The sequence below is a fragment of the Malus sylvestris genome, chromosome 3 (assembly GCF_916048215.2).
Source record: "Malus sylvestris chromosome 3, drMalSylv7.2, whole genome shotgun sequence".
In the NCBI taxonomy this organism is placed as follows: Eukaryota; Viridiplantae; Streptophyta; class Magnoliopsida; order Rosales; family Rosaceae; genus Malus; species Malus sylvestris.
The window spans coordinates 34,299,866-34,325,796 of NC_062262.1; the positions used below are offsets into that span (position 1 = coordinate 34,299,866).

The 25,931-nt window shown below is 41.7% G+C and overlaps 2 protein-coding genes across 3 annotated transcripts; one reads left to right on the forward strand and one right to left on the reverse strand.

Annotated features, from left to right (window-relative positions):
* Nucleotides 1-3,818: 3,818 nt before the first annotated feature.
* Nucleotides 3,819-7,026, reverse strand: LOC126617336 (probable F-box protein At2g36090). The gene is made up of 2 exons (XM_050285372.1): nt 6,563-7,026; nt 3,819-4,994 (listed from the first exon to the last, which is right to left on the reverse strand). The coding sequence occupies exons 1-2, from the start codon at nt 6,565-6,567 to the stop codon at nt 3,860-3,862; spliced, it is 1,140 nt and encodes a 379-aa protein (XP_050141329.1). The 5' UTR covers nt 6,568-7,026; the 3' UTR covers nt 3,819-3,859.
* A 3,523-nt stretch (nt 7,027-10,549) lies between these two features.
* On the forward strand, nt 10,550-18,116 carry LOC126617333 (uncharacterized). Of its 2 annotated transcripts, none has more exons than XM_050285366.1 (4): nt 10,550-10,782; nt 15,890-17,018; nt 17,105-17,580; nt 17,661-18,116. In XM_050285366.1, exons 2-4 carry the CDS (start codon nt 16,028-16,030, stop codon nt 18,018-18,020), a joined length of 1,827 nt encoding a protein of 608 aa, XP_050141323.1. In that variant the 5' UTR covers nt 10,550-10,782; nt 15,890-16,027; the 3' UTR covers nt 18,021-18,116. The 2 variants fall into 2 exon arrangements, with proteins under 2 accessions (XP_050141323.1, XP_050141324.1); XM_050285367.1 differs by lacking the exon at nt 10,550-10,782 and having other exon boundaries at nt 15,852-16,784; nt 16,863-17,018.
* The last annotated feature ends 7,815 nt before the right edge of the window (nt 18,117-25,931 follow it).

Sequence of the window (25,931 nt, forward strand, 5' to 3'; positions counted from 1 at the left end):
CTAATTTGTAAATTTGGTTTACAATTTTAATCTCCCTATCATTATCCGTTTAAAATTGTATCACAATAAATACAATTATTTCACATCCTAAAACTTAGGAAATGAGACATGACATGACTGTGGCGCTAATAAGGGGAATAAAAGAACGCACAAATTTTATGACCAGTCCAGCCATGGTGGTGGAGGAGATGGTGAGATTTTTCAGTGTGACCGGTACATGGGGTGGTACATCATGTATCACTAAATAAATAGTGGGATATGCGTGCTAAAAAGTTAATAACTTAAAAAATAAAATTTCTTATCATTCCTATTAAAACACGTGGTGTATCACTTGTGTTCCCGTCACAATTAAAAATTTCTTGAGGAGATGGAGCTTTCATCACAACACGTGTAACTTTGCACCTCAATTATTAATTAATTAATTAATATTTAAATTGAAAACTAACCGACTAAACTGAAAAAAAAAAAAAAACCCAAAAAATTGAAAATTTGCCCCACAAACGGAACAAGCCCAAATTGGGTTTGATTTTCTTGCAAAATTGACACACCCCGACCCGGAAGGTCCACTAGGACTCCGAATCGAGTTGTGCTAGCCGACACCTGGAAGGTGACGAAGCCATAAAGTGTGATGATGTGGAAATATTGTGAATAAATTTAAACCTAAGAGTGCCTAAATACTAGAGTGCATTGGTGAGCGGGAATGAACCCACTTCACACGTGACGTTAAAGCATAAGTAAGTACAAAAGAGTGAATTAAGAATCGTACCATCGAAATAATCTCCAATACTAAGAATCGCCACGATTCCTCGACGAAAAGAAAGCTCAGCTAAGAATACCTGGAAGGTGAAGACAAGACAAAGGTGAGTGGCCCAGTAGATAAAATTTTAATAGAAACCATATAAATTTCTATAACCCATCACTACAACGCCTGTATAATTTCTAGAATTAGGATATAAAAATATACTATATATATATATATATATATATCAGTTCAAGTCATGCTTCACATATTTATAATCATATGCTAACTTATCGCATATTCATCACGTCTGCTAGCTTATCAAGTATTCACCACATATGCTAGCTCATCACATATATTCATTATATATATGCTAGCATTTCATCATATATAGGCTAGCATCTAAGTCGGAGTCACCTCTAGTGACCTATACGACATATTCATATCTTATCAATCATGACTAGCATGCAAGTCAGAGTCACCTCTAGTGACCTATACGACATATTGATATCTCATAACATATCTCATCAATCATGGCTAGCATATAAGTCGGAGTCACCTCTAGTGACCTATACGACATATTCATATCTCATCACATATCTCATCAATCATGGCTAGCATATAAGTCGGAGTCACCTCTAGTGACCTATACGACATATTCATATATCATTACATATCCCATCAATCATGGCTAGCATATAAGTCGGAGTCACTTCTAGTGACATATACGACATATTCATATCTCATTACATATCTCATCAATCATAGCTAGCATATATCGGAGTCACTTCTAATGACCTATACGACATATTCATATCTCATCACATATCTCATCAATCATGGCTAGCATATAAGTCGGAGTCACTTCTAGTAACCTATACGACATATTCATATCTTATCACATATCTCATCAATCATGGCTAGCATATAAGTCGGAGTCACCTCTAATGACCTATACGACATATTCATATCTCATTACATATCACATCAATCATGGCTAGCATATAAGTCGGAGTCACCTCTAATGACCTATACGACATATTCATATCTCATCACATATCTCATCAGTTCAACTAATATCGTATACTTACTTGAACTTACCTAAACTTACCTGAACTTACCTATATGTCCTGCGTTCACCTTTGCACTTCAGAGCGTTCACAATAATTTTGAGCAAGGAATATACGTATGGATATGCCATGATGAAAATCTAAAATAAAAACATTTCATAGTATTTCCAATTATATAATGTAGTGTACTAACTATCAATCATCAAAACATAAAGTTAAAACTCACATTTTTCACCAATATCCCTCACATTGCTCAATTCCTTAAACAAGGCTATGGTCTCAATTATATAATCTCATTTCTTATATGGCTGCATCTAACGTCTCGCTAGACTATCTACGTACCCTAAACAGGGATCAAGCCATTTGTAGTTCGCAATAAACATTTATAGTAATATGCATATGGATATATCACGATGAAATCTAAACTCAACCATCTCATAGTATTTTATAACATATAAATATATATATGTCATGGCATAAATTTCTCAGTTTTATTTAAAAGCATTTATAGAATTATAAATAATGAAAATATGATAAGCAAGGAAAGATCCACTCACCTGGAGTCCGCGCTACAACTTCCTAGCAAACATCAAGGCATTACCAACGATCGGCGCCTGCGGCCAAGGCCAATTTGGCCTGGAAAGGCCCCAATTTCATCAAACCCGCCGGAAAACCCTCGAAATGGATTCTTTTCAATTCGACAATTTCTGAGCTTCAACATCCCAACCAAAGTTTGGGACATGTTTATGGGTTCACAAGGAGTCCACTGATAGTGGTGGTGGTCGGAGTTGGCTTCAGAAACGGCAGAAAACGCCATGGTGCCCTCGGACTCGCCGAAGAAGACGGCGTTGATTCGCCGTGAAATGATGACCCACCGCTGTCAAGCTTGGGTGGAAATGGAAGCTGGGACGGCGTGAAGTCGTTTGGTGATGGTGGCAATGCCCAGTTCGCCGGGGGGACGCTAGAATCGTCGTCGGGGTTTTGAATACTAGGTCGGGTCACGCGGGTTGAGATAACCTGGTTCCCTTTCCCTCATTTTCTCTTCTTCCTCTCTCCTCTTCTGATTCGTCCCCTTCCCTCCTTGTTCCTCCTGTCTCCTTCCCATTCGTCCATCCTCTCTCTTTCTTCTTTCTGGTTGGGCAATGGTCCTCCTGACTTCCTTCTCCCGTTTTTCTCTTCTTCAATCCTTTTTTTTTTCTTTCCAAATCACTAAAATGATAAATAAAATAAATACTTTAGAAAAATATATATAAATAGTGACCAAACCAAAAATACTTCAAGAAAACGTTAATAGATTAATTCATACACCTCGCTATATGTTGATCAACAGAAGTCAAGACCCTCGCCTCTAAGGGCATTTTCGTAAAATCATATCTTTAAAATTCATAAAATCGTAAAATTAGGAACGGGCTGTCACAAAAATCACATTCATTTTTCTTCTAGAAAATAGGAACAATGCCATTTTTTAGTGCTACGAAGTTATGCGAGCAATAATCAACAATGAATTCATTTAAATTATGAAAAAAATATTTAAACTCAAGCAAAACAGAGAGTATATTGCTTTAATCAACTTAGTTACAATATTTTAGTTAAAAAAACAAAACTTAAAAACAGTCAAATAAAAAATAAGCCGTACATAAATCAAAATTCAGTGTCCTATATTATTTTGTTAGCGTTCATTCAATTTACTTTTCAATTATTATAACCAATTCTATTTATGCTTATTTCCTTGCCACGCGATGTGGACGAAAATCACGAGGTTCATAGCTCTAAAATGTATAGGAACAATTATAAGAACAAAAACCTTTGATTTATGGGAGTTTTAACGAAAAACCCACAGTACTATTCATTTTAACGAAAAATCACAATTTTACACTAAAAAATCAAACCTGATATTATTCACTTTACCCTTTATTTTGTCCTTATCGTTAAAACTCAAATTTTTTCAAACCCTTTTCATTAGTTTTCGTTTGATTTATCGAAACAAAATTGTTCACTGGAAGAGTACGAACGTGGAATGTTTTGTTAAGAGCAGTTTCAGTTAAACATGTCACAAAACATAGTAACAGAAGGACATGAACGCGGCAATGCCGCTCAAGATACAAAGCCTATCTAAGCGACTCTCGTTCCTCATCTTCTCCTCTTTCAGCTCGTTCTGTACTTTCGAGTACAAGTGACACGACTCGAGAACTTCGCTGTAGTTTTTGCTCCGCCGGCAGCTCAGCGCTTCCTTGAGAATAAGCAAACTGTTTCTTCCGTTGACGTGGGAGCCTTCCATGTCTTCCAACTGCATGCTTAGTTCCGTTAACTTGAGAGTTGTCTGAACACCTTCGCCTTCGGTGCAAATCACTCTGAACTTCATACTGAGGATGCATTCTACTACTTGACATGGAAGGATGTCTCTGGCCGGAAGAATGGATCCAAAGCGAATCACGAAATCCTTGTCCGTTGGCCAATGTCTCTGACCACCGAGAGGGCACCAGCTCGCAAGATTAGCAGCTTGCTTTATTTTTCTATTTACGACAATCCAACTAAGCCGGAGTCCATCTCGCAGCCCCCTCCATAACTTCCCATCCTTCCTTTCTGTCTCCATAGATGTGATCGGTGGTAGACCGTTAGCAGCAGAGAGGAAAACTTCACCATCGTTGTCATCATCTCTATCTGCATAAGTAAGAAGATCGATCCGAAAAGGGCAGTTGTAAAACCAACCATTGAAGCCATTTGCATTCGGAATGCCCCAAAGAACTTTTGAGCAGATTATTTTGTCCTTGTACCTAATGTCCACGAGAGAAACAAAATCCGACGGTGAAATACTTTCGAATTCATCCACATCACCATAGTATTCAGCCTCAGTCCATTCTTCAGGATACTCGAGGTAGTCATTCCATTGATACTCGGAAACTTCCTTGTTTACAATAAGGGGAAAACAATCTGCATAGAACTTTCGGAATCCACCAATGGATAGTATCAAACTCTTGACGTCTTCTCGATTAGTGGAAGGCCACATAGACGAGCACACATTTTCCCACAATCTTTCTTCCTTTGAGATGGAACAGAATGCTGCACAGGCGCATGCTGCACTAGCCAAAGTTGCTCCATCAAGACGCTTCAATATATCGTAGAAAAGGTCTGTGTTCAAAGATGCCATGTTCTCGACTTGTGCAACTGACATTTGCAATAGATCTCTGATCATCACGGAAACAAAGCAAATGTTGAATTCAACAAGAACTCTCGAGATAATCGCAGAATATATTTTATATGCTATGAAGATAATCGCAAATAGTAAGACAATTTACATCATCAATTGCCATCAAATCAAGGGGCAAAACATAGTTATTCAAGAATATCATTCATGGATCTACTTGATAATATGATTCACGTAGGGTTTTTGCAGACTTTAATGACGGAAAGTAACAAGAGCTAATCAACCACTGGCACGGGAACAGACTGATAACAGGGTTTCTATGAGGAACACAGTCTGGTTGTAAGTGAAGTCCTTCCGACAAAACATAGAAAAGTAAAGAATAAGTAGAAAAGAAAACAGAAAATCTACCAACAAATCCAAAAATCTAATCCAATCAGAAGCTTCAAGCTTCAGATTCTTTTTAGCCGAAGCTTTAAAATTTGGAACAAGAAGTAACCCAAGAACATTCTGTTCTTTAGCTTTAAAATTCATGACCCAAAATATAAGGAGAAATCAATAATATGGATAGCCATGCATCACATTTGATCATATCTCCAACACATGGGACATGTACATCTATTTGATACATGCGATATTTTACTTTGAACTAATCCACACTGCGGGAAGGGGGATTCAAACTCAGGTGAAGAGGGGGGGCAAATCCGCTCTAGCCAATGAAATACGCCTACATTTGCGACATATATGATCAACTACTACAACTAGTAAAGACCAAATCCAATTAAAAGCAGTGTTTAAAATATTTACGAAATTGTCAATATTTTTGTCGAAATATCCAAACAGATCAACAATCGACATGGAGGGGGTTTGAAATGCAAACTTCACCCTATATCGGTGAGATATAGGGAAATCAATGAATATCGATGATATTCACCTTTCACTATAGAAATTTTGTCGGAACCCATTGCAAATTTCGAACTTTTGAATTTTGTTTTTTTTTTTTGAGAAATTTTTCTCTAAATTTGGATGAGTAGATATACCAGCCCCATTGCAAATTTCTATAATTTCCTTTGAAGGCAACCTATATCAATATGTCCATCGATATTTTTATAAATTTGCATATTCATATTTTAAATACTAAAGTGGAAATTTTGAGGGGTAAGAAAGCAGCTCTGGTCCTTCAGACAAAGTACCGAGTTATGTAAAATAAAACGACATGTTATCGCCAAATCACCATTTTCTGGTCCCTTCCAATTGTTGTCTCTTCAAAAGAAATAAATAATATTCCAATCTAATACACCCAAAAAACAGAAAATTACAAACTTTAAGGTACGAAAATCCACCAGCAACAGAAAAATAGACAAACAAAAAATCAGATGGAGATGGGCACCAAGAGGAAAAACACATTGAAAAAAAAAAATATAACCACCAAATTATAAATTAACCCAAATAAAAAACACGAACAACAAACAAATTCCCACATAAACAAGACCAAAACCTTAATCAAACAAACCAAGATCAAACCTTAATCACACAAACCAGAAACTAATCATTTGCATAATCAACATTACGAAACAAAGAAAAAGAGGAACTGGGTTTTGTTTTACTAACCTCATTGATCAGCCATGAACTCACACGAACAACAAACAAGCTCCAAACATGATCAAAGATTCGACCTTTGACTTTTTGAGGTTTCCGATGACAGAAAAGCAGAAACCTTTGCGGAACCTTTGAGGAACCCAGATGGCAGAATCCGACGATATCTTAATAATAAAATCGAACAGGTTTGTTGGTCACTTTCCTTCTACTTCCAATTTCCAATGTCTTTGGTGGAAGGTTACCGGTGAACTGTGCCTTTCCCTTCTCTTACGTTTGGCACGAAACTACAAGATATAGGATTTTGCCTGGGTCTCTCTCTCTCTTACGTTTGGCACGAAACCACGAGATATAGGATTTTGCCTGGGTCTCTCTCTCTCTCTCTCTCTCTCTCTCTCTCTCTACCTGGTCTCTCCTGTGGATGCGATCCGGTCTTATTCATAAACCGCCCAAGTATTATTGCCAACTCATCAAATAAATTAATTGGACCAACCATACCTTCATTTATACCTACTTCTAGCCTTCTCATATATAGATTGGAGAGATTTTTCATTATGGCAAAAAGACGGTTTGATATATAAAATATCTTTTAGTATGATTAGAAGACGGTTTGAAATATCAAGTGTTAAAAAATAAATGATTAGATATTTAAAAAAAATTAATTAATTATATTATGACACTTAATGTATCACGATATGTTTTCATCATACTGAAGAATTTCTCAGGATACGACTTAAATATATGGGCTTAAACTTTATTAATTTGCTGTGTACTGTTAATATAAATTTAAACCAGTGATTTCATACTAAATAGGTAGTTAGATAAATGAGGTTAATGTGCATTATAAGTGGAGTTAATTATCGAACAACTTTGTCATTAAATAAATAAAAAGAATTTAGAAAAATTAAAATCTGATGGCCATAGCCACCATCGGGGAAATCAGAGGGGAAGGTTTGTTTCCACTAGGGCACCTCTCCATTTTTTTGGGTGAATGCATTCGAAGCTCAGGCGACCATTGATGTTCGTTTTTTTATTTTTTTAATTGGGAATTGTTATTGGATTTTAAAATTCACATTTTACATTCCAAACTTTCTATATTTAAAAAAAAAATACACTTATGAGGAGTGTGGAATGAGATTTTTGAAATGCAAGTGCCAATAACGCTTTCCTTTCATATTTCTCTATTACGAACTTGGATGAGAGGCCGATGTGAAGTAGGGTTGACGGGAGGATAGTGCGGAGCCATGTTAGGTGTCAACATTGACACCAAAGCCAGTAAAGTATGGTCATTCCTATTCTTCTCAAGGATAAGACGAGGAAGAGAGAGAAGGAAAAGAATGGGTGTCGTTGGCGAACTCACTGAAAAATATGACTGATATTTTTATGTTTTTTATTTACTTGTGGACAAATTCTCGAATTTGGGAGGGAAAAATTATTTCTCTTACATGATCTATATCAATGTATTCGGACATGGTCATTTGGTTTAGTAACATAAGTCTTTACTTGGTTTGAAGACACTCTAAACGCAAATTGCATGAACGATGTATAGTAACAGGCGATAATGTTTTCCATTTAATGGTTTATACTACATTAATATTGGTAAACATATGAAGGAAAAAGTTCTAAGATCTGTATCAAATCATCGATATTATATGCAAGGGTTGAGCAATCTTACTCACTTCTGTTAGTTTCGAGTTAAAAATATTTAAAAAATATTCATTATTTAATAAAATGAGATTAGAAAAACTTAAAATTCGATTTAATAATAAAATTAAAATTGGAAAAGAGTAAAAAGAAGGATGGAGAGTGAGCCACCAGGGAACCATGCACCACTGCCCCATCCCCAACAACACCAGGGTGAAAGGTTGCTATCGAGGTTTTATTCTCCATAAAAATGGTTGTTACCGCTTTTTCAATCCACCTCCTTCTCCATTTATACAATAGCATAATATTGACAAATATATCGACATATGAGACTACTTGTTACGATTTTATTGGGGGACGACTTCAAGCCTTGCTTTGCGATGATTAGGAGAAAAATGTCTATCGTTCGCAACTTTACTCTTCATTGACAAAGAGACTATTTCTACGACTCAAACCCGTGGGTTGTCGGTCACAAAGACTATTTTCCTTCCTTTAGACCATCTTTGTAACATCCCACATCATCTAAGGGAGTGGATCATATAAGCTTTATATGTATATTTCCATCTCTACCTAGCACGAGGCCTTTTGGAAGCTCACTAGCTTCGGGTTCCCATAAACAAAACCGTGAGGACGTGGTCGGGACCCAAAACGGACAATATCGTGCTACGGCGGAATCGAACCCAGGATGTGACAATCTTCAACCCTTGGTTTTAACTCATAAAATTTAGGTTTTAACCTAGAAACAGTTTTTCTGCTCTAACTCTTATGGGTTTTAACCTAGAAACAGTTTTTCTGCTCTAACCCGGGTGTGGTCGGGATACCGAAACAACGCTCAACATCCTTCCTGCACCCCTCTTGACATCTTGCAAAGTGTTTTTCCTTTGCACTTCACGGACGTGGCACTGTTTTGACAAATGTTGACCACCTTGGGTAAATGCCATCAGCTCGGTAGTATGGCCCGTCGTACATACGTCCGTTGACCTCATACGTGACTTTTGGTGTCTTTCCTTGTAGGACATCGTTGAACACTGGGGATTGGGCAAGGACGTTGAGGTCATTTTGAGCTCCCAGAACCCCAAAAAAGGCGTGCCAAATCCATGTATCAAAAGATGTTATCGCCTCTAAAATGATACTTTTTTATCTTTTTCTGTCCCCATAAGCGCCTTGCCATGCACTTGGACAGTTTTTCCAAGTCCAGTGCATACAATCAATGCTTCCAATCATCCCTGGAAAACCTCGCATCTCGCTTTTCTTCAGAAGCCTTTGCAAGTCCATATGAGTAGGTCTCCGGAGGTACTCTGCGGTGTAAATAGATTCGATTGTCGAACAAAACCTCATCATGGACTCAAGAATGGTTGATTTTCCCATCCTCGTTATCTCGTCCACTTGGTCTGTAGCTGCTCCATATGCAAGCATCTGCAAGGCAGCAGTAATTTTTTGCTCAGGCAGGAGACCCATAGCACCAAAAGCATTCGACTTTTGCACAAAGTAAGAATCATGGTTGCAAACAGCGCCCATGATTTTGTTGAACAAATGTCGTTCCATTCTAAAATAACGTCAGAAGTATGTATCAGGGAATGCACTGAAGGAAAAATTTTGTCCTAGCTAAGAACATGTGAGAATATTTGAACACATATGCAAACTATTAACACATTAAAGTATGCATGCATTAAAAAAAATTCTAAAACCCATGACTTTCAAAGCCTAGTGAATGGTGAACCAAGAGACTCTTTAACAACATTAAAGAGAAGGAAGGTTTTAGAGATTCATTACCCTTGAAGCTCATCCTTGTTTACACAAGGGATTCACCCAAGTGGAGGGCCTTCAAGTCACCTCCTAGCTCCTTGGATCTTCCTTGTGATTTCCTTCCTTTTGATGTTCCTTTGCTCCTTAAGGATGTGAGGAAATGATCTCCAAAAACACCAAAGGTTTGGTGTCTCTAAGTCTCCACACCAAGGATGAGGTGTGAAGATGAAATGGATGACTTAGAGAAGAAAAGATTGCTAGCTATTTCTTCCCTATGTGGCCGGCCTTTTTGTAGAGAAAAATAGAGAAAATGTTTCACCTCTTTGCCTCAAGGAAACCCTAATGAGGTAAAAGCTATAAAGATGCTTTTATATATCTTTTCTTAGGTGAGTGGCAAACTTGCAATTAAGCAAAACTTCCCACTACCCTTGCTATGGCCGGCCATCTTAAGTGATTGGGCTATTTGCCCATATTTGTTTTAGTTGTCATACAACTTAAACATAATGGGCCTAGTGGACCAAACCCTTTTGGACCCCGAAGCCCAAAACTAACTTAAAAGCCCAATACGAACCTTTCGTAAAATTAATTAATCTTGACCATTCTCAATTAAACCTGTTGATGCACAAAATCAGCGAAGACTTTGGTACAACAGAAAGTGTCAGGTTTTGTGACATTCGCTTGGTTGCTTCGGTCACTAGTGAGGATAAGTACGTAAATGAATAGAGACAGAGAAGCAAACACAGGATGTACGTGGTTCACCCAGATTGGCTACGTCCACGGAGTAGAGGAGTTCTTATTAGTAGTGAAGGGCTTATATAAGTACAAAGGATCAAGCTCTCAATTTAGTGAGTTCTTGTGAATGATTTAACACAAATGGCATTAGCCCATATTGTGGGGGAATGACCCCTATTTATAGAAAAACTTGTAGCTTTGTCACATTGACATGTGTCATGTTATGATTGGTTCTTGATGTCGACACGTGCTGCGCTCTGATTGGCTTCTAATCTTGACACGTGTCGAGTAGTGATTGGCCTCCTGGTCGGAGGGGAACTCTTCTGGGTCCTTGACAGTATAGCGTTGGCCGGTGCTCGGTAGTTTCGGGATTGGTCAAGTATGGTACAAACAGTGCTCCCCTAAGTTCCCGAGTGAGGGAAACTCCTCGGTTGGGGACTTGCAAGATCCAATCCCTTGAGTAATCACGAAACTTCTAAGTACCGAAGTGTGGTCTGATCTTCATCTGCCCTTCTCTGGAAGTACCTTTCCTCCATCCGGGAATGGTGTATTTAGCTGATGAAGATGCACAAGGTAATGTATCAATTTCACTTTGAAGCTTACTTGTAGTTTCGGGCTTGGTCAAGTGCGATACAAACCCTATAGTAGGAGTCTCCCAAGTCGCCGAGCTAGGAGATCTGTCGAAAGAGGTGACAGACAAGGTAAGCAGTCAAACTTCTAAGTAAGCAACCCAGGATCAGAGGTTTGACTTCGGCTTCCGGTTGATTGTTCTCCTTCTCCTTGTCTCTCATTCAACTGCCAGGATAAGGAGAAGCAAATGGATAAGAGATGATATGAGATACTTTTGCTTTTGAAGAAGTAACTTTCCACAGGCTTATTCTTGAACTGTGCTGGAGGGTTTTCTGGTGCCCTTCAGAGTATAAGGCCGACTCAAAAATTTGAGGGTCAAAACAAGTCCATCAAATCTAGAGTACGTTCGACCTTGATGATATGGGATACTTTTGCTGTTGACGGAATAATGAATGTGGTATGGAAAGGTGTCGTGCTGTAGTGATCTGTTTCAGCTCACCGTTGAACCTTCTGCTTCAATCTTTTGCATGGCAGAAGTGGTGTGCAACCTTTGCATTTAAATGGTCCTTCAGAACATTCCTTCATAGTTACTCATCCACGCTTGGCAGCTTCAGTGTAAAGAGCCAATATCTGATCAACTGTCATGAGGTATTTGCCGGTGGAATTCGTGACCTTGACAACAGTTGAGGATGAGTACTCGAGAGCAATGCTAAGTAAGCAACCAGGCAAAGGCTCCAGGCAGTCAGTTCCAAATTGGAGGTTTGATTTCAGGTTCCGACTGACTGCTCTCTTTCTCCTTGTCCTGCAGGTGTGGACAAGGACAAAGACAAAGACAGGGAGAAAGCATGATATGGGATACTCTTGCTTTCGACCCTGATGATATGAGATACTCTTGTTCTTGGTGTGGCTTATTTGCTGAGGTATTATCGGGGGGAAATAAAGCTGAGTATTTCGAGAGGTTATGTTGAGGGTGCCTTTTCGAACGCGAGAAAGGGTTGAGCATTTTTGCAGGTTTGCCTGTCCGTTGAGGAGGGAGGTCAATGTATATAGGGATTTCCCAATAACAAGTAGTAATGCTATTCCTTTACCCTTCTTGGTCACAACAATGTAGTGGGAGCTGCCAGCTTCACGTGTTTTAATTTTGTCAGAGCACTTTGAAAAAGTGGTATGTGGTATCTGGAAAGCTGATGTTACGTGTGAAGATTACAGACAAGCTTTATCTAAGGAAATCTGGCTCTCGAAGTTCTGAGAGTTGTGCCTCTTCGGTTTTCGAACAAGCAATCCCGTCGAGGATCTGACTCTCGAGATTCGGAAAGCGGTGCTACTCCGGTTTTTGAGAAAGTAATTATGTTGGGAGTCTTTTCTCGAATGTGAGTAAAGGTTGGACGTTCTTGCCAACCTGTCTTGCCGCAAAACACGGAGGTCGACACACATAGGGACTTTCCAGTTGTCAAGCAGTGGTGCTGTTCCTTTACCCTTATGGGTAATAGTAGGGTAGCTGGAACTTCGAAATTCTCGTGCCTAAACTTTGTCAGAGATCTTTGACAAAGTTATATGTGGTACCCGAGGAGTTGATGGTGCATATGGAGAGCGGTGATTGAACAGTAAGATTCACGTGCTTTCTACTTCACCAGAAATCTTCGACAAATTGCCCGTAATTTCCGCAAACCTGAGTGTGCATGTGACAGGTGCTGACGAGGCTGAAAAAGCAGGTGCTTCTTCGATTTCTGAGATCGGCCCTCGTGGTCTCTGAGCAGCCCAGCTTTTGAGAAAGCAAACGCCTCTTCGATTTCTGAAGCTCCGTCGAGTGCAGATTTTTATAGAGGCTGGCATTAAGTTCCACAACACACTTGAATCTCTACCAGTAGAAGCTCATTTCTTGCACTTCTAAGATCTTGATTTGTCTGACCTTTTCCCTCTTCAACACATTTGAAAATGTCTGGACCCTCCGACCGTCGTTTTGACTTGAACCTTGGAGAAGAGACAGCCACGCCTTCTCCAGACAACATATGGCGCCCATCCTTCATATCCCCTACTGGTCCTCTTACCGTTGGGGATTCTGTGATGAAGAATGATATGACCGCTGCAGTGGTGGCCAGGAACCTTCTCACTCCCAAAGATAACAGACTACTTTCCAAACGGTCTGATGAGTTGGCTGTTAAGGACTCTCTGGCTCTTAGTGTTCAGTGTGCAGGTTCTGTGTCTAATATGGCCCAACGCCTATTTGCTAGAACCCTCCAAGTTGAATCATTGGCTGCTGAAGTGATGAGTCTCAAACAGGAGATTAGAGGGCTCAAGCATGAGAATAAGCAGTTGCACCGGCTCGCCCATGACTATGCTACAAACATGAAGAGGAAGCTTGACCAGATGAAGGAATCTGATGGTAAGGTTTTACTTGATCATCAGCGGTTTGTGGGTTTGTTCCAAAGGCATTTATTGCCTTCGTCCTCTGGGGCTGTACCTGGTAATGAAGCTTCAAATGATGAACCTCCAATGCCTCCTCCTTCTGGGGTTTTGTCAAGTACTGAAGCTCCGGATAACCATCCTCCGGTGCTTTCTCTTTCTGGGGCTCTACCGACTGCTGAGACTTCCCCTAAGCAACCTTTGTGAAGGCTCCCTTTTGTTTGTTTATTTTGACTCATGTATATGTACATATTTGTGGCTTATCGAAAATATTAATAAATAAGCTTTGCTTCATTTCAACATATTGTGTTAAATACACCAAAGCCTTCTTCATAAAGTTCTTTGAATTTTTGCTTTTGTTGAAACCTGTATTGTTGAAGCTTTGTGAGTGAAGCATGTAGTTTGAGGTAGTGTTCCCTTAATTTCCCGAGTGAGGAAAACTTCTCGGTTGGAGACTTGAAAAATCCAAGTCACTGAGTGGTTGTGAGACTGCCGAGTATCAAGGTGCAGTAGCATATGGTGGGAGTCCTCCAAGTCTTCAGGCGAAGAGAGTTGCCGAATGAGGTGTCTAGCTAGTAGTCAATGTCATGAGTAGGAAAACTTCACTTGTTTCTTTTCGAAGTGGTAACCGAGGGCTCTTTCTTCATATATTGTTTTTTTTTGTTATGAAGATGTGTTAGGCCCAAAGAAGTGGAGGCCTAGGCCTTTTTTTTTTTTTTTTTTTTTTTTTTTTTTTTTTTTTTTTACTCCCTCCCTTTTTCTTTGGAATGTTTGTACAGATATCTATAATGTGGCCTTTGTCATGATTTTGGAGGATGGGTGTATTCGAATCCAATGAGGGGTAGGGTATGACTCATTATCATGTGCCATGATTTTGTCTTCCTTTAGCTTTTCTTTTGCTTTGCTTTACCATTTTTGCTTTCCTTTAGTCTGCCTTTAGCTTTTCTTCAGTATAACACCATTTTCTGTGGCTCATATCGCAAAACCATCTTCATGAAAGTTGTTCCTTAGCTCGTGAACTACAACATATCCGAATTGGAGATCCATCGGAGAAGTACAACTCCATAAATTCAGGTACGATGAGTGATTGTTCGTCATTTGTATATCAACGCGTCAGACTTGTTGTGAGCTTCAAAAACTCCCTTTTCTCTTGCTCAGATCAACATACTTTCTTCATCGAAGTTGTTCCTTAACTTGTGAACTAGAACATATCCAAAATTGAGATCCCTCGGAGCTGTATAACTCAAGAAATTCAGGTATGATGAATGACTGGTTATTATTTTTCTGTCAACCCGTCAGATTTGTTGTGAGCTTCGAAACTCCATTTTCTATTGTTCAGATCAGCATGCTTTCTTCATTGAAGTTGTTCCTCATCGTCTCTTTCATAACATATCAAAAATTCAGAATGAACTAATGGTTAAATATTTCCAGATCTTCGAAAAATCACAGCAGCTTCGAAATCTGCAAGAATCCGACTGTCATGTTTGGAGCTTCAACACTTTAATTTCCGTCGCTCAAACAGAAATGGTTCCTTCTTGAAAGTTGTTCATATGCTCAAAAAATATAGGGTGTCCAAAATTCAGCTCCATTGGAGAAGAGCAGAGGTTGCAGAAATTTGATAGATGAAAGGAGGCGGAAGAGGGAGAGAGAGAAAAAGTCTCTTGGGTTGGATTTCTATTTTGGGGCAGATTCCAATTTTTGTAGCACCTGCATTATTGATGAATTGCTTGTACTTTTGTCCATTAAGAAACCTGGGACTTTGGCTTGTTGTTGGATCTATTATAATATGTTTGGGAACATATATAAGTGAATAAATAAGAAGGAAGATTTTGGGCCCTTGTGGGTGTAAAACAAAAAATGTTTATGTTTACCCAAGTGTTTTTGTACAAGTTCAAGGGCATCTTGGGTTTTGTGAACAAAATTTGGTTATTTGGAGCAAGGTTTTGTGTTGAAGCTTTGTAGGTGAAGCTTTGGTGTTGAAGCTTTCTAGGTGAAGCTTTGATGGTGAAGCTTTGTAGATGAAGCTTTCTAGGTGAAGCTTTTTTAGGTGAAGCTTTGTAGGTGAAGCTTTTTTAAGTGAAGCTTTCCGGGTGAAGTTTTTTGGGTGAAGCTTTGTGGGTGAAGCTTTTTAGGTGAAGCTTTGTGGGTGAAGCTTTTTGGGTGAAACTTTTTGGATGAAGCTTTTTGGGTGAAGCTGTTTTTTTTTTTTTTGGCGCTTGACACGGTCTTCATTTGCTTGTTTTGTAGTGACTGTGGAAGACGGATTGCTTTCTGATTGAGAAGGGTTCCGGCATCGCTTTGCACCATCTTCATGTGGGTAATATAGGAACTTCCTTATGTTTTGATCATGCATGTAGTGATAGAATTTGTTTCTTCTTATTGTAGATGTCAGAGCCTGGAAGTTCTAGTGATGAGGGCTCTTCTAGCTTTAGCTCTAAGTCTGAGTCTGCAATGTCGGAGTCTTCAGGGTCTTTGTTAGAGTCCTGTACTAGAGAAACATTGGATGATCTTCCCAACCGTCAAACTTTAGCTATTGCTAGTTCTTCCTCCATGGCGTTGGGTGAGGGGGTTGTTTTTGATGCCATACCCATAGTTCGCTCTGAGTTCACAGCAGACCATCTAAAGAATAACTTGTTAAATAATGAGAAGCAGGTTGAGGCGCTAAGGCAGTCATGTAATATCCCTCGTAGTGTAGGGATACGTTTGGTACATGATGAAGAATGGCCTTCTGAGCCTCCCCAGGGTCATGTTATGTTCTACACCCAGATATTACTGACTTTAGGGGTGAGACTACCTTTACATCCGTGGTTGCAAAAGATGTTATCTTTGATCGGATATGCACCTGGGCAACTCAATCCTGGTTTCTGGGATACTTTGATTGGATTTTATATCATTTGGATGGAGTGTGGGTTGTGTGAGCCTTCCTTCCATCAGTGGCGTTACTGTTACAAGATGCGCCCAGCAAAATCATGCACTGGTTATGCCGAGTGTGCATGTCGGAGTGAGAGAGAGCGTATTGTGTATGGTAAGAAAAAGGCATACTACACATGGAAAAACCGTTGGTGCTTTCTGTATAATGATTGGGAGTATGATAAGGGTGTCACGCCTGAGCGACGTGTGCTTACTCACTTCCAGACTGTAGGTTGTAACGTATCAACCGTTCGTACTATTTGCTATTTGTTGTGGTCTTTTCTTGCTTCTAACACTTTGCTTCATGTAGTGACGCGGGGCACCATCCAACTGTTTGGGCAGGAGCTATCTGACATAGAGAAGGTGTTGAGGGTGCCCAAAGAGGATAGACACTTAAGCAAGCTACGACCCTTATTTCGTCGGTACGGTTTCCAACCCTTAGTTTCCGAGAGCCAGGGACGATCGAGTAAGTTGTATCCTTCATGTAAACTTAGCTCAATTCCTTACTTTATTTGGAAAGTTGTATTTCTTATTTTGATTTTCCTTATGCAGTGGAGAAGGTAAGCAAGAAAACAGGGACTAGCACCAATAAAAGGAAAGCACCAGTGTTAGTTCCTTCGGAAGACATCCTACCGCATAAGAAAATTCATAAGTTCCGAGGGGAACCATCCGTTAGACCTAAGTCCCAAGATGGGGTCCTTAAGGGGCCTGCCTTTAGGAAGACTGGAGTCGAGGCCGTTGAAAATGCTGCTGCCGTAGTTGCAGGAGAAGGGAGCCGACTGTTGCCTCCTCCTCTTACTATGGAGCACACTGTCCAGGAAAGTGATCCTGGTTCCCGCCATGAGGGGAAAGGCAAGGAAAGAGCTGGCAGTGTCCCGTGGAAGGACTTGAGGGTTGCCACGCGGCCAAAGGATTTTGGGGATATCAACAATTGCTTGGCAGGGCGTCGATTCGCCTTCGATGAGCTCGGAGAGCCCTTAGCTAAGGATGAATCGGATTGCGACCGGATGTTGAAGCTGTCTTCATATGTGAGTGTTACTTTGTCATTTCCTTACTTTTTCCTCTTTATTATCATTATTTAGGTAGTGATGATCGTCTTGCCATGCAGGTCATGGCCGAGTATCACGACAGACTGCAAGAGGTTGAGCGGTACAAGGCAAAACTGAAGGAGAATAAGCAGCTTGTGGACGAGGCCCGAAGGAATAAGGGACTTTTGACTCAGGCTCTCCAACTGAAGGACGAAACCATGGAGAGCTTGAAAAGGCGAAATGGTGAGAACCTAAGGCTTAAGAAATTGCTTGAGGCAACTAAAAAACAGTTGGAGGTGGCTACCTTGGAGGTATCCAAGGTTAGGGGAGAATTGGATGGTGCCTTAGTTGAGATTTCTGAACTGGAGAAGAGCATTCCAACTGAAAGGGAGGCTGCTGTGCAAGAATACTTAAGTTTCGACCTTTCATCTTGCTATTAAACCCTACTGTGCTCAAGAAGCTCGCTTTGAAAAAAGGAAATGGATGGCCGTCCTTGATCGTTATGATGATGGGAGCATTCTTCGAAAATACCACGAAGATATAGATGAGCATCATCGAAAGGGCGAGACATTTGTCTTTGCTGTTGATCCTAGCAGCGAAGATGAGTCTGATAATGAAGGTAGTGCTAATGCACAGACTCAGCATGGTGAAGAGGATCTTGGGGATGCAGAGGATGATGGTAGGACGCGGAGTGATACTGCCAGGGGTTCGGCTTCAGATGAGAATGAATAGCAGTGTCTTTACTATCTGCATGTATTCTGGATGTAGTAGTCTGATGTGTGTATAACATGTGCCCATGTTATAAGCTTGAGAGTTTTGGATTTTAGGTGTTTATGAGTGTTTGCACTATTATTAATGCATGTTTGGCTATGTATGAATAGATCTATTGTTTGGATATAAGCCCTTGTTTGGTTGTTCCTTTCTTTGTATAGTCTTGTCGACACATACTTAGATTTTGTTTCGTGTTGGATATATCTGCTTTGAGGTTTCAACACTTGAGTGTTCCATTGCTAGGAATGTAAAAGAGTGAGGGCTGAGTTGGCTAAATTACCTCTTTATTGAATTCATTGCCAAATGGCCTTCATTACATAGGATGCCGAACAGCTATAGCTCAACACTTGTACATCGTGAGTCTATTTGTAGTAGTACTTCAAGTGATCAGCGTTCCATGGATGGCCAAGGGTCTTGCCATCGGAGCTTCTAAGTGTGTAAGAGCCAGGGCGACTGATGCCAATGACTTCATACGGTCCATCCCAGTTTGGACTAAGTGTGCCTTCACTCGGGACTCTGTCACAGAGTAATCTTTTCTTTAAGACCCAGTCTCCTATTTTGAAAGAACGAGGCTTGACCCTAGAGTCATAATAGTTGGAGATGCGCTGCTTGTAGGCGACATTCCTCAAGTGAGCTTGGTTTCTGTGTTCCTCGACTAAATCCAAGTTGAGGGTGAGTTGTTTGTCATTTTCACTTTGAATGTAGTTCTGGACTCGGAATGTTGCTTGCTCGAGCTCAACAGGGACAACCGCCTCTGTGCCAAAGGCAAGTGAGAATGGAGTTTCTCCTGTTGAAGTCCGATATGAAGTGCGATATGACCAAAGAACTTGGGGTACAAATTCTGGCCAACAGCCTTTAGCTTTGTCCAAGCTGGTTTTCAAAGTGCGCTTGATTATTTTGTTGATGGCCTCAACTTGTCCATTAGACTGGGGATGAGCTGGAGAGGCAAAGCATAAGTTGATGTTGAACTTAGAGCAGAACAACCTGAACTTCTTGTTGTCAAACTGTCGCCCATTGTCAGTGACTATCGCATTGGGAATGCCGAATCTACAAAGGATGTTCTTCCACACGAAGTCTTCTATCTTTGCCTCAGTAATGGTTGCCAAGGGTTCTACTTCGGCCCACTTTGTGAAGTAGTCCACTGCAACGATTGCGTAACAGACTTTGCCCTTCCCTGCCGGCATTGGGCCGATCAAATCAAGTCCCCACTGGGCGAAGGGCCAAGGGCTGATCATAGGAGTAAGAGGCTCTGGAGGGGAATGAGGAATAGTCGCATATCGTTGACATTTGTCACATGAGCGGGATACTTTGATGGCATCCTGGTGGAGTGTTGGCCAGTAATATCCTTGGCGAAAAGTCTTGTGTGCTAGGGACCGAGATCCAGCATGATCTCCACAGACTCCCTCATGTATTTCCCGAAGGACGATTTCCGCCTCGGCAGGCGTAAGACACCTTAAGTATGGCAGGCTAAAACCTCGCTTATAGAGTTGATCATTGATGATCAGGTAGCGGGTAGACTTGTATCGAATTTGCTTAGCCTGGACTTTATCATTTGGGAGGGTGCCATGAGCAAGGAAATTATAGATCGGGGTGATCCAATTATCCCCTTGTTGTAAGTTGCATACTTCTCCGGCCATGGTGCTTGGTGTTGCCAACAGTTCGACATGAATTTTTCTTCTAATCTTGTCTTCCACAGCTGAGGCGAGGCGAGCCAGGGCGTCTGCATGACTGTTTGCCGCTCGAGGAACTTGGGTGATCTGGTAGTGGAAGTGCTTGAGCAAAAGTTGTGTTTGCGCAAGATATGCTGCCATGGAGCTGTCCTTAGCATCAAAGTTGTTGGTAACCTGGTTGACCACTAATTGGGAGTCACTGAAAATATCAATTTGTTTAACCCCGAGGTGTTTGGCCAAACGTAATCCTGCTAGAAGGGCTTCATACTCGGCCTCATTGTTTGATGCCTTGAATTTGAAACGAAGAGCATACTCCATTGCTACTTTTTCGGGCGTAGTCAAGACTAGTCCCGCTCCACAGCCCTGTTGGTTGGATGAGCCATCAACATACAAACTCCATGCTGAGGTCGTTGATTCTACCTTCTGAGCTTCCGATGGTAATGAAGCTACTGCTTCAGGTGTAGAAGCAATGTCAACAGGATATGTGAAGTCGGCGATGAAATCTGCTACTGCTTGGCCTTTTTCGGCTGGTTTTGGTTGGTAGGAGATGTCAAACTCACCCAATGTTATCGCCCATTTGATCATTCGTCCAGACGTGTCAGGACTCTGGAGTATCTGTCGAAGAGGGTGATTGGTAAGCACGATGATGGCGTGTGCTTGGAAATAAGGGCGAAGTTTCCGAGCAGACATGACCAATGCTAGAGCTAATTTCTCAATGTTGGAGTATCGTGTCTCCGCATCTTGTAGGGCCTTGCTAGCGTAGTAGACGGGCCGTTCGACACCACTGTCCATTCGAATAAGAACAGAACTGATTGCTGAAGCCGAAACCGATAGATAGATGATGAGAGTGTCACCAACTTCTGGTTTGGAGAGCAGATGGGCTTTACTCATGTACTCTTTGAGGTTCCTGAATGCCTTGGCACATTCCTCCGTCCATGTAATGTACTTCTTATTTCCCTTGAGTGCTTTGAAGAAAGGAGCACATCTGTCTGTGGCCTTAGAGATGAATCTGGTTAAGGCTGCCACCTTGCCAGTAAGGCTTTGGATGTCTTTTGAAGTTATTGGCTCTTTCATGTCGAGGATTGCTTTGATCTTTTCAGGGTTAGCTTCAATGCCTCGTTGGCTAATCATGAAGCCTAAGAATTTGCCAGAGCCCACGCCGAAGGCACATTTGTTGGGGTTCAACCTCATTCGATACCTCTTTAGAATGGTGAAAATTTCAGATAGGTTGGTGATGTGTTGGTCAGCATGTTTGCTTTTGACTAGCATATCATCAACGTAAACTTCCATGTTCTTCCCAATTTGTTCGGCGAACATTGAATTGACCAGTCTCTGATAAGTTGCTCATGCATTCTTTAGGCCGAAAGGCATGACTTTATAGCAATATAGTCCCCTGTCAGTAGTGAAGGCCGTGTGTTCTTGGTCTGAGGGGTTCATGAGGATTTGGTTGTATCCTGAATAAGCGTCCATAAAGCTCAAGAGTTCACACCCTGCCGTAGAGTCTATAAGCCTGTCAATAAGAGGAAGAGGGAAACTATCTTTCGGACACCCTTTGTTTAGGTCGGTGTAGTCAACACACATCCTCCACAAGACCTTTTGAAGCGAAAGACTTTCTTTGGTCGGATTTTTCCTAACAAGGACCACATTTGCTACCCATGTCGGGTAATTGACTTCGCGGACAAAGCCTATGCCTTTGAGTTTTTCAACTTCTGCTTTCATTGCCTCGTATCGTTCAGCGTCATAAGATCTTCGCTTCTGTCTCACCGGCTTGATCTTGGGGTCAATACTCAAACGATGACAGATGACATCGGGAGAGATGCCTAGCATGTCCTCGTATGACCAGGCGAAGACTTCAGTGTTCTCTTTCAAAAAAGATATCAATGCTAACCGAAGGGGTGGTGACAATGTGGTGCCAATATTCACCATGCGGTCTGGATGATCTCTTGAGATAGGTACCTTCTCCAACTCTTCAGCAGGTTGGGCTTGCTGGGTGAAAGAGTCATCTCGAGGATCATCGGGTTGATTGTTGCTATCAGGAAGATCCAAGTTCGCTTCATCTAGGCTGGTCTTTGTGACTTGGTCATGTACAGACAGGGTTTCCTTGGGTCCGGGCAAGTGTTGTTGCTTAACTGAAGTGTTGTAACATGATCGTGCACTAAGCTGATCTCCTCTGATGTAGCCGTTGCCATGGGGGGTTGGAAATTTCATCAACAGCATATGCGTGGATACCATAGTCTTGAGATCATTGATGCCTGTGCGCCCAAATATGACATTGTATGCCGTTGGGCAGTCAACCACTAGGAAGTTAGTGGTAATGGTAGCCGTGTAAGGGCCTGTACCAATAGTAAAGGGTAAATGTATGCTCCCTAAGGGTTGCACGATATCACCGGAGAAGCTTATCAGAGGAGAAATCGAGCGATCGAGCAAGTGTTCAGCTACACTGAGTGCCCTGAAAGCTTCGGCAAACATGATATTGACCGAAGCCCCTGTGTCTACGAGGATTCGTCGAACATCAAAGTTGGCTATGTGAGCCTCCACGATCAATGGGTCGTTATGAGGGTAGATGATGCCTCTTTCTTCCTCAGGGTAGAAACATATCGGATTCCAGTTAGGCTTTTGATACTTCCCTCCCCTGATGTCTTCCACGTGAAACACTCGGTGACCAGGCCTCAGAATTCGTTCACTATTTTTCATGGCCCTATTGGAAGATTCAGATATGGGTGTGCCGCCGCTTATGGAATATATGACATTCACCTGGCGTTGGTTACGGTTATCCCTTTGAGGGTGAAGAAGGAATTGATCAATTTTTCCTTCTCGTGCCAAAGCTTCAATACGATCACGGAGGATGATACATTTCTCGCTATCATGGCCGTTATGCTCATGGTAGCAACAAAACATGCCCGCGTTATTCGGGGGCGTGTAATCTGGGTGCCTCGGCTTTGGCTTTGGTATCAGGTGAGCTATGCTGGGGTAAATGGCCGCGCATGTGGCATTCAAGGGCGTGTATGTCTCATACCTTGGGGTAGGGGGTATCTTGACGCGGGTTTGACCCACTGCATTGACTGCCTGGGGGCGAGCGTTATTGTGGCGATACCCTTGGTTATCGGGATAGTGTCCCTTACTCTTTTTACTGGAAGGAGAGTGGTGAGGATGGAAATCCTTCCTCTTGCCTTGAAATTGATATGTCTGTTGATTCGGTGAAGCATTATGCAAGGCATGGGGAGGTGCCACTGCTGTTTGGAAAGTCGAGGTCTTCTCATTTAGGTGAGTCTGGCTTCCACCTCCCACTTGTTGATAAAGGATGGTTGTAGGGGGTTTCTCCTGATATGTCTTTGCCTCGGCGGAGACATGGTTATAAGCATGCGCCATCACCTCAGAGTAAGTCTTCCAAGTATTGGCATTGATCATGTATTTAAAGAAACAATCACGTAGGCCTGCCGTGAAGGCTTTGAGGGCAGTCTTGTCGTCTGCCTCGGCACACCGGGAGTATTCATGGCTGAAGCGGCTAGCATACATACGTAATGACTCGTCTGGCTTCTGGCGGATAGTGTACAAGTCATCTGCAGAGTGCAAGCGATCGGTTTGGAAAATGTGTTGGGAAACAAATAGTTTCCTCAATTCCTCAAATGAGTCTACCGTCTCAGGTGTAAGACGACAATACCAATTTAGAGCTCCACCAGAGAGGGTGGAGGGGAAGAGAAGACATCGCTCTTCGTCGGTGTGCATCCGGTATGCCATGGTGGACTCAAAGAGGTTAAGGTGCTCAATCGGGTCCTCTTTTCCAGTATAAAGTTGCAAGCCAAGCTTTTGCTTTGTCTTTGCTTGAAGGGGGGTGTTGAGGATCCTCCTTGTAAGAGGGCCAGGCCTGGGTTGGTTCCAGTCAGGTATTTCAGCCTGACGTTCAGCCTTCAACTTGTTTACTTCCTCAAGAAGTTGTAGGACAAGGGGGTCCTGAGCGGAGTTATGTGTCACTGGAGCTTTCTTTCGTAAATCTCCATCTCCTATTGGAATTAGGAAGGTTTGATCAAGGGCATGTGATTTTTCCCTGGACTCGCTGTACTGGCTTCCAAGGTATGTCTGTCGGAACACCTCTGAGTCCCCTGTACCCTCATGTCTCTCTAGGACTTGTTGCCCCTTCCCCAAATTGGTGGCCGGCTTGGGCCGTGGCAGGGGACCGAGTCTCTCAGAAATCCTTGGGTCATTAATCTTTGAGCTTATATGGATGGAATTCTCTCGACGTTGCTTCAGGAAATCCCGACAATCGCGAAAGACGGCTTTCGATCCTTCTGCCCCTTCAGCAAAGAGGTGTCTCCCTCCACTTCTCATGGTTCGGGTCGAAGCAACTGGGTTAAGAGAAGCCTCATGTTGATTATCAAGTCGAGGGGTAATCTGTTCCCTATCAGGGATATCTATGTCGAATGCATGTGACCCTCCATGTTGGAAGGCACCCAGTTGATGGTTGACTTCCACGGGGGCAATAAGCTCGCGTGTCTGAGCTTGCCTAGCTTCGTGGAGTGTCTCGAAGAGCTTCTCATATTGCTCCTGGAGGACCTCATTCCTCATTGCTATCTTGTTGTTATGAGCTTCCAACTCATCGACTTTAGCTTGAAGAAGAACTCGTTTTCCTTCCTTCTTTCGTTGTTTCGCACTATGTGCAAGGGGGGTGTCATTCTGTGTGCTGTGGCTTCCTTCGCTTCCCATGCTGGAGAGGGATGCCTGATCAAAAGAAAGTGTACGAATGATAGAAACCAGCTTGACACAGCTGAAGAGAGTAGGAATAAGTGTCGTTTCCCACAGACGGCGCCAAATGTTGATGCACAAAATCAACGAAAACTTTGGTACAACAGAAAGTGTCAGGTTTTGTGACCTTCGCTTGGTTGCTTCGGTCACTAGTGAGGATAAGTACGTAAATGAATAGAGACAGAGAAGCAAACACAGGATGTACGTGGTTCACCCAGATTGGCTACGTCCACGGAGTAGAGGAGTTCTTATTAGTAGTGAAGGGCTTATACAAGTACAAAGGATCAAGCTCTCAATTTAGTGAGTTCTTGTGAATGATTTAACACAAATGGCATTAGCCCATATTGTGGGGGAATGACCCCTATTTATAGAAAAACTTGTAGCTTTGTCACATTGACATGTGTCATGTTATGATTGGTTCTTGATGTCGACACGTGCTGCGCTCTGATTGGCTTCTAATCTTGACACATGTCGAGTAGTGATTGGCCTCCTGGTCGGAGGGGAACTCTTCTGGGTCCTTGACAGTATAGCGTTGGCCGGTGCTCGGTAGTTTCGGGATTGGTCAAGTATGGTACAAACAAAACCATTTAATTGCTTATCCATCTCATTTATATTTCTTCACTTTCATCCTTACTCGGTGTACGATCCATTAGGTTCCAATTAGCGAGGCAGTGGGCGATTATTACTCTTAACGATCGATTATGAATTGAAACAACATTTCAATTCTCCCTTTGTTGAAGATTAGTGTTTGCTAATCTTCAGGGCTTCCACAAACCATGAGTGACACCTAGCAGTATGTCATGGCTACCCAAGCTAAGTAGAATTGGTTGGAGAACCTATCCAGTTACAATCACAATGCAATACGGTCATTCTCTAATACAATACTCTTAATCACATTGTTTGAGTGATAGTTTGTTTCATGTCTACTATCCAATGTAATACTTCTCTATATGATTCAATTGAATATGATTTGGAACATACTTCCTAAGTCATATTCGTATGCTTTGGCCAAAGACTCCCGAATCATATCTTAGAGTATTCTCATTCCACCATGGAAGGTTAGAGATCCCTTGTTGTGCATTCATATGCCTACATGACTAGATAGCTTGACTCTAACAATGTCGTGGACACTCTCGATGGAATGTCTTTGACATGATCAAAGATCAAGGA

Excerpts from the sequence above, each read along its gene's own strand:
- LOC126617333 (XM_050285366.1), top strand. The coding sequence starts at position 16,028 with ATGTCAGAGCCTGGAAGTTCTAGTGATGAGGGCTCTTCTAGCTTTAGC. Across the intron at positions 17,019-17,104 it reads CGAGAGCCAGGGACGATCGA|TGGAGAAGGTAAGCAAGAAA; the intron begins GTAAGTTGTATC and ends TTCCTTATGCAG. Across the intron at positions 17,581-17,660 it reads TGTTGAAGCTGTCTTCATAT|GTCATGGCCGAGTATCACGA; the intron begins GTGAGTGTTACT and ends CTTGCCATGCAG.